At 45.3% G+C, this 12,417-nt stretch overlaps 2 protein-coding genes across 8 annotated transcripts in view; one reads left to right on the top strand and one right to left on the bottom strand.

The window, feature by feature from the left end:
• Slc26a8 (solute carrier family 26 member 8) overlaps positions 1–7,663 on the bottom strand; it is an 84,084-nt gene extending 76,421 nt beyond the window's left edge. For all 4 annotated transcript variants that reach the window (XM_023720431.1, XM_023720438.1, XM_023720432.1 and 1 more), the window contains exons 1-3: positions 7,253–7,663; positions 6,251–6,662; positions 287–466 (exon numbers count right to left, since the gene is read on the bottom strand). In XM_023720431.1, the coding sequence (XP_023576199.1) occupies positions 287–465 (179 nt within the window). In that variant the 5' untranslated portion in view covers position 466; positions 6,251–6,662; positions 7,253–7,663. The remainder of the gene's footprint in view (positions 1–286; positions 467–6,250; positions 6,663–7,252) is intronic.
• Positions 7,664–7,796: 133 nt separating this feature from the next.
• Positions 7,797–12,417, top strand: part of Mapk14 (mitogen-activated protein kinase 14) — a 72,283-nt gene continuing 67,662 nt past the window's right edge. For 3 of the 4 annotated variants that reach the window (XR_002822057.1, XM_023720448.1, XM_004624192.3), the window contains exon 1: positions 7,797–8,361. Coding sequence is in view for 3 of the 4 variants with exons in the window: in XM_023720448.1 (XP_023576216.1) it covers positions 8,246–8,361 (116 nt within the window). In the remaining variant the exon portion in view is untranslated. The remainder of the gene's footprint in view (positions 8,362–12,417) is intronic. The other variant, XM_004624193.2, reaches the window with a different exon arrangement.

Genomic DNA, 12,417 nt, shown 5'->3' with positions numbered 1-12,417 from the left:
AAAAAAAAATGAGAATGCCCCCCAAAAATTGATAATGAAGAAAGTGCTTCAAGACACACCATTAACAAGCTCAAGGCCCTGAGTTCAATCCCCGGTTTAAAAAAAAAAAAAAATAGATTCATGATAAGACACACCATTAAAAACAACTAAAGAAAAAGAAAAGTCACACAATAAAAAGTAGAGGTCTGATGACAGGAATTCAGAAAAGACAAGGTGGCAGCAGACAATCAAGGTAAGTTTTGGCCCTGCCTCACTTGGAGGCGGCTGAATGAGTGGGAGCACATACCGGCACAGGACTTGGTGTCTGAAGGTGGTCATGGTGTTCATGTTCCCTGAGGAGGGGAACTTCCTTCTGTGTTCCTGTTGAAAGTTCACTTCATTGTATACATCACGCTTAATCTTGTACAGGAATGAAGCAGGCTTGTTTCTAGAGGTGGAACTCTGGTTGCTTTTCTCTGCTTGCATCCTTCCTGCATGGGTAGAAAGAGATCAAAATTTAACAGCAATTTAAAAAAATCCAGATCCTCAGCACACTGTTACAGAAATAAAATTTCCACATGATATTGTGCCCTTGTATGGCAGTTATATCAAATTCTTTCTCAATGTGGTACAATTTTATACTCAAAAGCACGTTATTGTGAATGCAAGGAGCATGCTAGTCTCATTTTCTAAGTGGAGGGGAAAAAAAAAAAGAACAACAACTCAGAAGTTTAGATGGTCGTGGCTGTTTTGTAATGATTAGAACCCCACGTTCCTGCCGGGAAGCCTAGTTTCCTTCGTATTTGACTGCGTTGTTGCTGTGCTGTAGGAGAAAGGTTTAGAAGTCCTGGTCAGTGTTAATCAGCACATGTCACTGAAAATGCTGAGGGTAAAGGGCTCAAGACACCAAGACAGTGTTTTCGGACTCCTTCTGCATCTCAAATAGCATCCATCATTCTTTTACCCTGCACTTGTCTCCACAGAGCTTGCCAGCACCTGACTGGTCACTGCCTCTTTGGCCTTTGCTTCTGCCTCTAAAGGAAAACCAGGCAGGACTGTATTTACGGTTACACCCTCAGGGCCCGGGATACTGCGTGACACTCAGCAGTCCTCAACAAACATCTCACAAAAATAATTACCAAGGGTCTAATCAATGACATGAGTGGACAGCATGACCTCTAAATTTTTAAACTTTAAAAATCTAAGCCAGTGGGCTGGAGAGATGGCTCAGTGGTCTAAAGCACCTACTTGGAACAAGCTTGGCTTAAGCACAGGGACTGCGGTTCGATCCCCCAGCACCACATGCCAGCCAGCCAGCCAGCCGCGCCCCCTGGTGGGCTGAGCTGGCCACACACACACACACACACACACACACACACACACACAATAAATGTTAAAATAAATAAATAAATAATTAAAAAAAAAAATCTAAGCCAGGCATGGTGGTGCATGCCTGTGATCCTACATTTGGCAGGCTGAGACAGGAGGCTTCGTGTTTGAGATTAGCCTGGGCTACAAAGCGAGCTTAAGGCCAGCCTGAACTACATACCGAGATTCTGTCTCAAACAATACCAACAAGTTGTTTTTTTTTTTAAAAAGCTGTATTGTTTGCTCTTTTGATAGAATGAGAAGGTGGAGGTTATGAAGATAGGGATCCATCTCTGGGAGAAAATATAACTACTGTTAATTGTCTGTGTTTTTGTTTTTATTTTTATTTTTATTTATTTATTTATTTGTGTGTGTATGTGTGTGTGTGTGTGTGTGTGGCCAGCTCAGCCCACCAGGGAGCGGGGCTGGCTGGCATGTGGTGCTGGGGGATTGAACCGTGGTCCCTGTGCTTTGCTAAGCTTGCTCCCAGTAGGTGCTTTAGACCACTGAGCCATCTCACCAGCCCCTGTGTTTTTGTTTTTAGTTTTGGTCTTTTTTGAGACAGGGTATCGCTATGCTGTTCAGGCTGGCCTTGAGCTCACTTTGTAACCCAAGCTGGTCTCAATGCACAAGGATCCTCCTGCCTCAGCCTCCCAAGGGCCATGCACCACCACGCCCAGCAGTCATCTGTATCTGTGAATAATAAAAAGGCATAAAATCTATAACTATTCCTTGCAGATGAGAAAGTGTGTATGCATAGATTGGCTATAAAATAGATGAAATATTTATTTATCGATAGAAGATACAGTTAAACATTGGAATTCTATAAATCACACAAAAAAGTGTTTTACGGGCAAGGCTGCAAACAAGTTTAATGTGTCAGAAACCTTGTTTTTCTGCAGAGTGACCACGTATTATCACCACTAACAACATCTGTTAAGCAGTTAAGAGTATGCTAAGCATTTTTATTTTTTTATGTATTTGGTACAGGGTTTCACTACGCAGCTTGGACTCATAGTGATCCCCCTGTTTTCAGCCTCCCTAACCCTGGATTCCAGACGTGCACTACCACCCCCAGTCTTGTTGTCCGGCTCCACGCTCCCGGGGCGGGCCGGCAAGGGATGTGGTGCTGGGGTGGAACCCGGGGCCTGTGCTTGCCTAGGCAGACTCTCACGCCTCTGAGCTATCTCCATGGCCCTCCACTAACTTTTTTCTTTCCATGAGTTACCCCATTAAATTCCCAGATCATTCCTATGACTCTCACTACTGTTTTCCAAGTGATAAAACTGAGGTTTCAGAAAGGTAATTGGGTCCTAGTTACATACTGTGTATTTACCCTCAAAACCTTGGGTAGCAGTCGTGTGCTGGGTGACACCCGTGAACCCAAGATTGTAAATTCAGTAAAATACTAAGCAGGTGTTTCAGGAATCCAAAGGAGGACGGGAAAGGTATTTTACAGTACAGTAAGACCTTGGATTATGAGTGGCTTGTTCTGTATTTCACAAGATAAGCAAACATTTCTAATAAAATTTTCCTAATACATTTTAATTTGGTAAATGAGCAACATCTTGCAATAGAGAGGTATGAGATGCAGAAGTGGTGTGGTCACAACTGAACCAATGGCCTCTCTCTCTCTCTCTGTCCCCCCATCTGTCTGTCTGTCTGTCTGTCTCTGTCTGCCTCTCTCTCTCTCTCTCTCTCTCTCTCTCTCTCTCTCTCTCTCTCTGAGAAGTTGTGGGTGATCTCCTCCCCAACACATCTGTAGAGGAGGAGAGAAAAGTGGAGGAACCCTTTCAAATAAGATTAGGGAGAAGTGTAAAATAGGAGAAAAGTAAACAAGGGGGTAGCAGTGTGACCCATGAATATGTTTAGTGACAATGCAATGTCACATGTCTGTAAAATCCTCTAAAGGAGGCAAAGGCAAGTATCATCGGGTAGGTTAAGGCTACAGGAAAAGAAAAAGATTCCACTGAGCCCGAAGTCTTTGATCACATATAAGCAATATTTTTCTTCTCTCTTTCCCCCACCCACGGGGACACTGAGCCAATCTTTCTTACTTTCTTCACATAAACTTACAAATAAACTTCCACCACTGAGGTGTTTTTATTCCCAGCAACCTAATTAACCTGAGGATCACAATAAAATGGTTGAAATGTCTTTCCTAGGTGAAGCTGAGAGTTTGGAAGGCAGCATTTTGTTCTGCAAGCAGCACGAGGGCAGTGGTGGTGTGAAACAGGCAGCGTGAACACCCAGCCAGGTGGGGCGGGCGGCCACTGACAGAGGCCGCGGGCCCTTGCGAACGTCCAGCAACTGTTGCCCCGTGTGGCTGGAACTATCCCCCCGCCCCCAGGAGAAGTCATAAGTCTACGGAATTATGTGGACTCTGACTTTTAAATATCGATTCCATATTTCAAAAAAACATAGTATGCATCTGACAAAACCCATCTCCAACCAGTATATGACCTCTGTGTGAAGATACTTGTGGTAGGTGGGCACAGTGGCATACTCCTGTAATCCCAGCACTCAGGAGGCTGAGGTAGGAAGAGGGTTGTGAGTTTGAGACCTGCCTGGGCTACAAAGTGAGCTCAAAGCCAGCCTGAACTGCACAGCAAGACCCTGTCTCAAAAAGACAAAAAGGAAAAAAAAAAGGTACTTATGTCAAAAACATAAAACTAACCCCATCTCATCGGAAACTATAAGTTTATCTCCTTAGAATTCCTGTAATTCTTTGCTTACTTATTTTTGAGGCCCTGGAATTGAACCTAAGGCCTTTGCACTGAGCTGAATCCCCAGCCCCTTTTTACTTTTTTGTTTTGAGCGGGTTTCCATAAATTGCTTAACTGCCCAAATTGGGCTCATACTTGTCATTCTCCTGCTTTGGCCTCCCAGAGTGCTGGGATTACAGGCCTGCACCACCAAACCCAGCTTCTAGTTCTCTTTTGAAGCAGAAGCAAACTACTGCATTTCTGTTATCGTATACTTTGGAGGTATTACATTCTATTTATTTATAGAAAGGCATATTTCATTTTATTGTCTTCTATTTATTTACAAGATTTGTATTTCAAGAGGTGGCCCCCATCTACTACAGTCGGATTTAGGGAATTTTTCTGTTTTTTATTTTCACAGTTTTATAAATTTCTGTTATATTCTGTAGTGGGCTTCCTTTATTTCAGATTGAAGAGTGCTACTTTACCCATGGTCAGGTAACTCAGTGTTGTACAAAGTTGAATGCTAGGTGCTTTAGGAATACAGAAACAAGAACTCTACATTTAGTAGAATAAAAATACCAAAAGATAGTGCTGAAAGGGGCCGGGGAGATGGCTCGGTAAAATAAGTGCTTGCCTGCCAAGCTCAAGGGCCTGAGTTCAATCCCCGGCTCTGCAAAAAAAAAAAAAAAAAAAAAGACAAGAGGTAGCACTTACGGCTGACCCACTGTATATCCACCTTTTCCATAGGATTCATGCTAGTTGCCTGAATATATATGAGTTTAGTGAGTTCTTTGGTCACACCACAATTAAACAGCAGAGCCTAAATTTCAGTCCAATCATTCTGATTCCCAAACAAGCCACATCCTAATACTGCTGGACCTGCAGAGTGGGCGTACCAAACCCAGCATGGAGGCAGGAAGGGCCTCTTGGGGGAGATACGATCTCGGCTGGGACAGGGAAGACGGATATGTATCTCAGAGAGACAGCAGAATACAATTAGAGACGATATAAAGCAAGCCATCTAACAATTCTTAGGGCATTGTTAAAATACAAGTACTCTTCTTTGTACCAGAAATCGAACTCAGGACCTTGCACTTGCCAGGCAGGCACTTGTGCTGAGGAGCTCTACGTATCCTCAGGCTGACAAGCACTTTAGAGCTAGCTACTACTCTCATACCACCTTATCCATCCATCTACCCACCACCCATCCATTTGTCACTTCATTTAAGAATCTGAGTCCAGAGCATCTGATATGCAGATAGATAAATAACCCAATTTCCTGACTGTGACCCCAATTGCTGTGAAAGTCTAAAATCTACTTTAAAAAAAAAAGCTACTTAAATCACAATAATATTTTCCTCTCATACTGTCATCTTTCATATGATCTCTGTAACCAGGGGAAAGCAAAGTTCACTTCCAAAATTTTGTGGTTTTTTTTTTTTTTGGTGGAACCGGGGATTGAACTCAGGCCCTTGTGCTTGCCAGGGAAGAGCTTATTCTAATGAGCCTTCTCCCCAGCCCCAACTTCCAAAATTTTAAAACAAGCACTTGTCATTCCACCAGAAACAACCCTCTGCCTGTTACTCTGTAGGATTTTTTTTTTTTTTTTTTTGTTTTTAATGGGCAATATATTGGGAATTTAGAAAAAAACATAAGCAAAGAGCCATTACCTTTATTATCCTTCATGTCACTGTGTCTAGTGGCTGGGGATGAATTTTGTGAGTTGGACAACTCCCCTTAACATGACATAGGGGGCGTGATAATAAGCGGGTGTAGGGGAGATACTCGTTATCGGGATGGGGAGTTGGAGAAAGCTTTACAGAGGGATCTTGTGCTTAAAAAAGCATAAGCAAAGGGCATTGCCTTTGGTATCCTTCAATCACTGTGTCTAGTGGCTGGGTTTGACTGGAAGAGAAAGAGGCAAGAGGCACGGGGAGTTCAGTCAGAGGGAACAAAATGAACCACAACAGCAAGGACCGAGGTCGGAGGAGGACGCGATTCAGGGGCCTCTTAACAACAAAGACAAGCGACTGAAAGGATTTAGCTCGCTACAGGGTCTCTCGTTATTGCCATTCCACACGGCCTTTCCGAGTAGACATTAACCCCCAGGAGCGACGATCATTCATTCATTCATTGCTCAAATACTGACCGAGTGCCTGTCTCTGCGGGAGACGGACCTGTCCCCTCCCCGGGACCCTCCTCGGCCTCGCCGCTCCCACTCTGCAGCCCGGACTCCGACGTCCCCGGCAGCCGCAGCGGCTCACCCGGTTCCTCGACGAGGGCGGGAGTGCGGGCGCTGCGGGCGCACACTGCTCGGGCCTGGCCGGCGGCGCTGAGGACCCGACGGAAGCCGGCGGTTCCCGAGCCGTTGCCGCCGAGCCCGCGGGCGTTCCGGGCGAGCCGGGAGCAAGGTGGAGCGAGGAAGGGCGGCCGCTTGGTACTAGTTCTGGCTTTGGACCTGGTTCCTTCTAGAATGAGATGGGGTCCGATTTCTGCTCGTTGTGACGAGTTCAGTTTAGGCACAGGGTGGTAACAGCAGGTATGTGTATAACAACATACACATACGCTCTTGTACGTTCAATATCTAGCACAGCATTACAAAGGACACTAAGAGGTGCAAAAGCAGAGCAGAGCTAAGGTCTACGATAGGTCTATTGACTTGCTTAAGTCCTATCATGTTCTTACTCTATGAGATTCTTAAAATCCTTTTCACTAAATGGCTCTTTAGATAGGAGTCAGTCTCAAACCCTCAGGGATTTTTTTTTTTTTTTTAAATGCTTCTCAAAGCGAGGCGGGGCAGAGACTTTCCTGAATTATGAGCACTTGGGTGCAGGCCCTTCACCTTTGCAACGCAAACAAGCACAACTTAAGCTACATCTGCAGCCCAAAGATTCATTCTTTTCAAACGTTTTATGAGCCCATGTTTGCAGCACATGATTACACTCATTGTGGGGGGTTGGTACAGGTGCATGTCACAGTTAATCCTTTTTCCTACCCCTTCCTTTCTCCTTCCTCTCCCTCCCATCTCTAGGTCCCATTCCATTTGCATAAGAAATATTTTTATTTTGCTCTTCAATTATGTATACGTTGGGCTTCTCACATAAGAGAAACCACGCGATATTTAAGCTTGTGCATCTGATTTTACTTAACATTATGGTCTCAAGGTGCACAAAGTTGAAATAGGCATAAAGACCTACGCAAATAGACTCCCTGAGGGTCATGGATCTCGGCTTTAAGAAACAAACTCCCAGGGTAATTCTTCTGCACATAATAGTCAAGTATTACTCGGCGAGTCTGGTTGGAAAACTTTAGTTTTGGTGCAGGTTAATATTTGCCCCTGGGACTGATTTCGTCAGAATCCGGCAGAGCAAGTCATCTGTCCTTGAACAAATGGCAACGCAGCGGTTTTCTGGACAGAACTGTCTCTTCGTGCACGTATTTCTTGGAAATCCCTGCTTACGCTGAGCAGGTGCCCGGCTGCTGGTGACTGCTCGCAGTTCAAAGATCTTCTGGCTGTTTTCCCAACACCATTTGTCACTTCTGCTTTCCGCCATGGAGCCAGGGATTTACCCCGCCGACCACTGTGAGGCGCACGCGGCACGCGTTGCGGCTTTATCTCCTCAGCGGTCGGCCTTCGCGCCCTTCGAACAATTTCGGGGAGTTCCTGCCTCGGGTTTCCAGCTGTTGCTCTCTTCTCGCGAGAACTGGTCTTCCCGTCCTCTCCTCCCATTGGCAGGTTCCATATTGGGTTAAAATCCCGGCTCGTGGAGCTGCCCGAGAGCTGTTCTCGCGAGATTACGGCAGGAGGCTCCGGGTCGCTGGCGCTGGAGCTGTGAGCACTGGAGACTGAGCGGGCGCTGCAGCTGGAGCGAGCGGCCGGCGGCGTAGCTCCCAGATAGCCCTGAGGCGCAGCGGGTGCAGGGGGAGCGCGGCGGGCGCAGCCTCGAGTCCCTGAGCGCCCTCCTTCTCTGCGCCGGACTTGCTCCCGACCTGCAGCGCGTCCCGCCGCCACAGCTGACAGGGGCCGCGCGGGGGAGTCTGCGGGGTCGCGGCAGCCACACCTGCGCGGGCGGCCAGCGCGGGGTTCCCGCCGCTCGGGCGTGCACAGAGGACCAGGGAGCGGGTGCAGGTGCGGGTGCAGGCAGGGGCCCCGCAGGGCCACCGCCTCGACCCGCGGCCGCCGCTGGAAAATGTCTCAGGAGAGGCCCAAGTTCTACCGGCAGGAGCTGAACAAGACGATCTGGGAGGTGCCCGAGCGTTACCAGAACCTGTCCCCGGTGGGCTCCGGCGCCTATGGCTCCGTATGGTGAGTGTCGCTGGACCCGGGGTCGCGGGGGCAGGATGGCCTTACATGCCGAGGGCCAGGCCTGTCCGCGTCTTGAGCACCGCGATGCGCCAGGCGGCAGGAATTTTTCTTCGGGGGTGGGCATCGCTGCCTCTTTGAGTCCTGCCGGCCCTGCAGCCCTTACTTGCACACCCCAGGTAGGTAGTCAGCTGTGTGCAGGGGCCGGCCGCCGTGGGCGGTAGGTGCTGGTGCTGGCCCTGGCCCTGGCCGGGTGCCGGACTCCACAAGCGCTGCTGCTCCAGGGGCAGGTACGGCGCAGGGCAGCCCTCCTGGGAGTCTCCCTGCTGCCACAGAGCAGCAGGATCCTGCGCCCAGGGTGCGCCCACCCGGTGCACGCGAGCCTGCCCTCTGAGCGGGGCCCCGGGAGCTGCTCGAAGCAGAAGGGCTAAACCCCACCGGGAGACAGCAGTCCCCTGAACAGAGCTGACGAGCAGAGGACTTTTTTTTTTTTTTGCAAGCTTCTGTCGAAATCCCGTTTGGAGAAGCGTTCTTTTTCAATTCGCACTTGAATTAGCAGCCACCCATAGAGCTTAAAATATCGGCTTTATCTCGGTGAGCACTGTGCCAGCTTGAGTGGTGTGTTTCCGATTCGCTTGAAAGCGTATTTCCTTTGGAGGGGTTGCAGTAAGGGGGGGCCGTGCCTGCCGAAAGCCTGGAGCTTGAGAAACTGGCGGCCGCGCTGATTAGTCACTTACCACTGCTCAATTTTAGTATTGTTGGACAAAACAATTTTCTCATGTGGCGCAAAAGACGTTCAGATCCGCCCGGCGCCCTCCAGATCAAAAAGTTATTAACAGTGCTGAGAAGTATTGTGAATACTTTTTAATTGAGACGGTTCCTGTGAATACTGTTTTAAAGGTCCCGTAGAGAGCTTGCACGAAATTTTATCGACATTTATTGCACGAAGTACACAATGGTTTTCCTGAGGATGCAGCACATAGAACAGAGGAAAGGAAGAAATATTTTCCAGCTTTAATTTACACTGTCGTCGGTGTGTTTTAAATTAAATCCATGCCATACAATTTCTGGGTCTGAAATATATTATGTAATAACTTCTCTAACTTTCAAGGTTTAATACAGTGTATTTTAGGATTACTGCAATTTGAGAGCTCCTGATCTAAAAGTTGGATTTAACTGCTGCTTTTCCTGTGTCTTAGTACTTTTTGTACATGCCTCATTTGAAAAGGAGCCTGTGAAATTAATATTATTCCTGGAAGAATTTTCAGGCTTTTTTTAAATTCTTTTTTTAGGCTTTTGAATGTGTTAGTTTTTATGATTCCTGTGTGTCTTAAAGTCATATTGTGAATTTCCCGTTTGGTAGAATCTTCTGGGTACTTGAGATTGTGCAATTTGTGACCAGCAACAAATCATACAGTTTTCTAGTTCAGGGTGCCTAAGTTACGTTGCAGATGGCACCCTGCTTGACGTTTTTCTCCCATTTTTGCAGTGTGGCAGTTTATATTTTAAAAGGATTTGCAGCATTTTACATCCGTGTTGTTGGCTTGCTAATTTGCAAGGGTGTATGTAATAGCTCATTAAAGTATCTGCATTTTTTATTCTTCACTTGACACATTAGCTATGACAATGTCAAGCTATTTTTGTTTCCAGTGATGTTTAAACTTTAATGGAATGATACAATAAGTGCAGTGCAGGTCTTTGATAGAACACCCTGGGAGGGTGTTCCACCTTGGGATGTAAGATCCAGACCTTTATTTTTATTTTTTGATACTGGGAATTGAACCCAAGGCTGTGGCATTGAGCTGCACCCCCAGCCCTCCTCCCTGTTTTAAAAGCTTGAGGCTGGTTCCCCCTTGCTGTCCTCCTGCCCAGATGTATAGTGAAGTGCATTACAATGAAATCCACATGTCTTTAGTCCACTACTTTTATGTGATATGGAAGCCAGAAGTATTTGAGAAGTTGAAAATACTTCTGTTAAAAAAAATTTTTTTTTAAAGCGCAATACATTTGCTTTGTAATGAATTCATAAAGGTAGTTAGTGAAAAATATCTTTCCCCTTCTGTTCTCCTGCCTTGCTACTCTCCTGGAGACAACCACTAAGTTCCTTGTATGTCTTTCAAAGCAGGGCACTTTTTGTTTTCAGTAGCATTTCTACTAAGGGGATTTCAGATGTAACCTATAACTATTGGTGGAAGAAAACACAACTGAAATGCTATATGCCCATTGACTGCACAGAAATGTAAATTAGTTTCAGAATAAAAATACCAGAATTTAGATCCATAAGTGCATTTGCAGTATTGCAGTTGTTGAAATTGCTCTTTCAGTTAAGAGATTTTTAGATATGACAGGAAACATTTTTTTGGAACTTATTTCTTTTTTTTTTTTTTGCGGAACCGGGGATTGAACTCAGACCCTTGCACTTGCCAAGGAAGCACTTATTCCACTGAGCCATCTCTCTGGCCTCTTTTTTGGAACTTCAAATCCAAATGATTTAAGAGTGAAAAAGATTAGACAGGTTGGTGGCACTGCTTTAGGTTAAATATCAGTAAGTGGTATAACTGTAGTGACACAAATTTTTTTTGTGTGATTTGGTCAACTGGGCCTGAGGTCAGTTCCAAAAAAGAACCTCTGACTCATTTTATTTATTTTTAAAAAATTACCTATTTATTCATTTATTTGGTATACAGGTTCTCACTTTGCAGCTCAGACTCTTGGTGAATCCTATTGTTTCAGCCTCCCCAGTGCTGGAATTACAGGTGTGTACCACCATGCCCGGTTTCAGTGGCCGGCTCAGCGCAGGGTTGGCACAGCATGTGGTATAGGGAATTGAACCAGGGTCCTTGTGCTTGCCAGGCAGGCGCTTAGACCACCAGGCTATCTTCCCTGCCCCAGATTTATTTTAAAGAATGCAACATCATTGAGATGTGTGTCAGTTGGCTGATTTATTTTTTGCTCTGAAGTGTAATACATTTTATTTATTTTTAAAATGTATTTAGTACAGGGTCTACAGGGTCTCACTACATAGGTAGTGATTTTCCTGTTGTTTTTTTGTTTTGTTTTTTTGTTTTTGTTTTTAGAGAAGAGTCTATAGGGTGTTCAGGGTCTCACTATTAGATAGGACTGCTAGTGATCCGCCTGTTTATAGCCTCCCAGGACCCAAAGCACTCTGGGGGTGGTCCTGGCACTGCTTTCTGCTAAGCAGGTGCTTTAGTCCATTGCAATATCAAGCTGGCCCATGAAGTATGATACATTTTAATGTGTAACTTAAAATGTAAAAAAAAAAAAAACCACAGTTTAATTCTGTTATTTTCTTGATTTGTGCTGAATCTGTTGTAAAAAAGGAACAAGTAGCAGGCTGTGTGACCACCTAACTCTGCATCTCAAAAGATCAAGGAATCAGATGACAAATTTGAGAATTAATAGGGCTTTGCAAATGTCTTTTTTTGGGGGGGGGTAAAAGGAACTAAAGTAAGTCTTGCAGTTTTAAGGAACTCTGCATTGTTTACCAAGGGGAAATGGAGCAAAATTGTTTAAGAATACATTGTTGCAAAGCCTTGATTTCGTGGTTTCCGACCCAAGGGGAGAATCTTTGTGGTAAGTTTAAGGAAACATAAATAGGAACTTAAATGCCTCTCCTTTGAGGTACAGTTTTTCCAGTCCTTGCTCTTGATCAAAGGAGATAGGGCCCTGGTAGCTATAAAGCCGAGAGTTGAGAATTACTGGCAGAACATGTTGAACCATTTATCCAACAGTATTTTTTTTTTTTTAATACCAATTCTGCCAAATACTGGGCTAGGAGTGCTAAACTCGCTCCCTGAGAAATCTGTAGGGGAGGGGACTTAATAACTACATTTTCCGAATCACTTGCTGCATCCCAGGCCTTGCGCTGCATGCTTTATGTGTATCACTAGCATATGAGGTATATCAGAACTTCTCATTGAGAGGGCACCAAAATTTACCAAGATACAAATCAGACTCCTAAGTACCTTGTGGAAGATTGTTCCAATCAGTATAACTTTAAAAGTGAAAAAAAAAAAAAAATGAAGCTAAATTAAAAAA

This window comes from Octodon degus, unplaced genomic scaffold (genome assembly GCF_000260255.1).
Source record: "Octodon degus isolate 3935 unplaced genomic scaffold, OctDeg1.0 scaffold00005, whole genome shotgun sequence".
In the NCBI taxonomy this organism is placed as follows: Eukaryota; Metazoa; Chordata; class Mammalia; order Rodentia; family Octodontidae; genus Octodon; species Octodon degus.
Note: the sequence above shows the minus strand (reverse complement) of the source record. Positions and strands in the feature narration are given on the sequence as shown.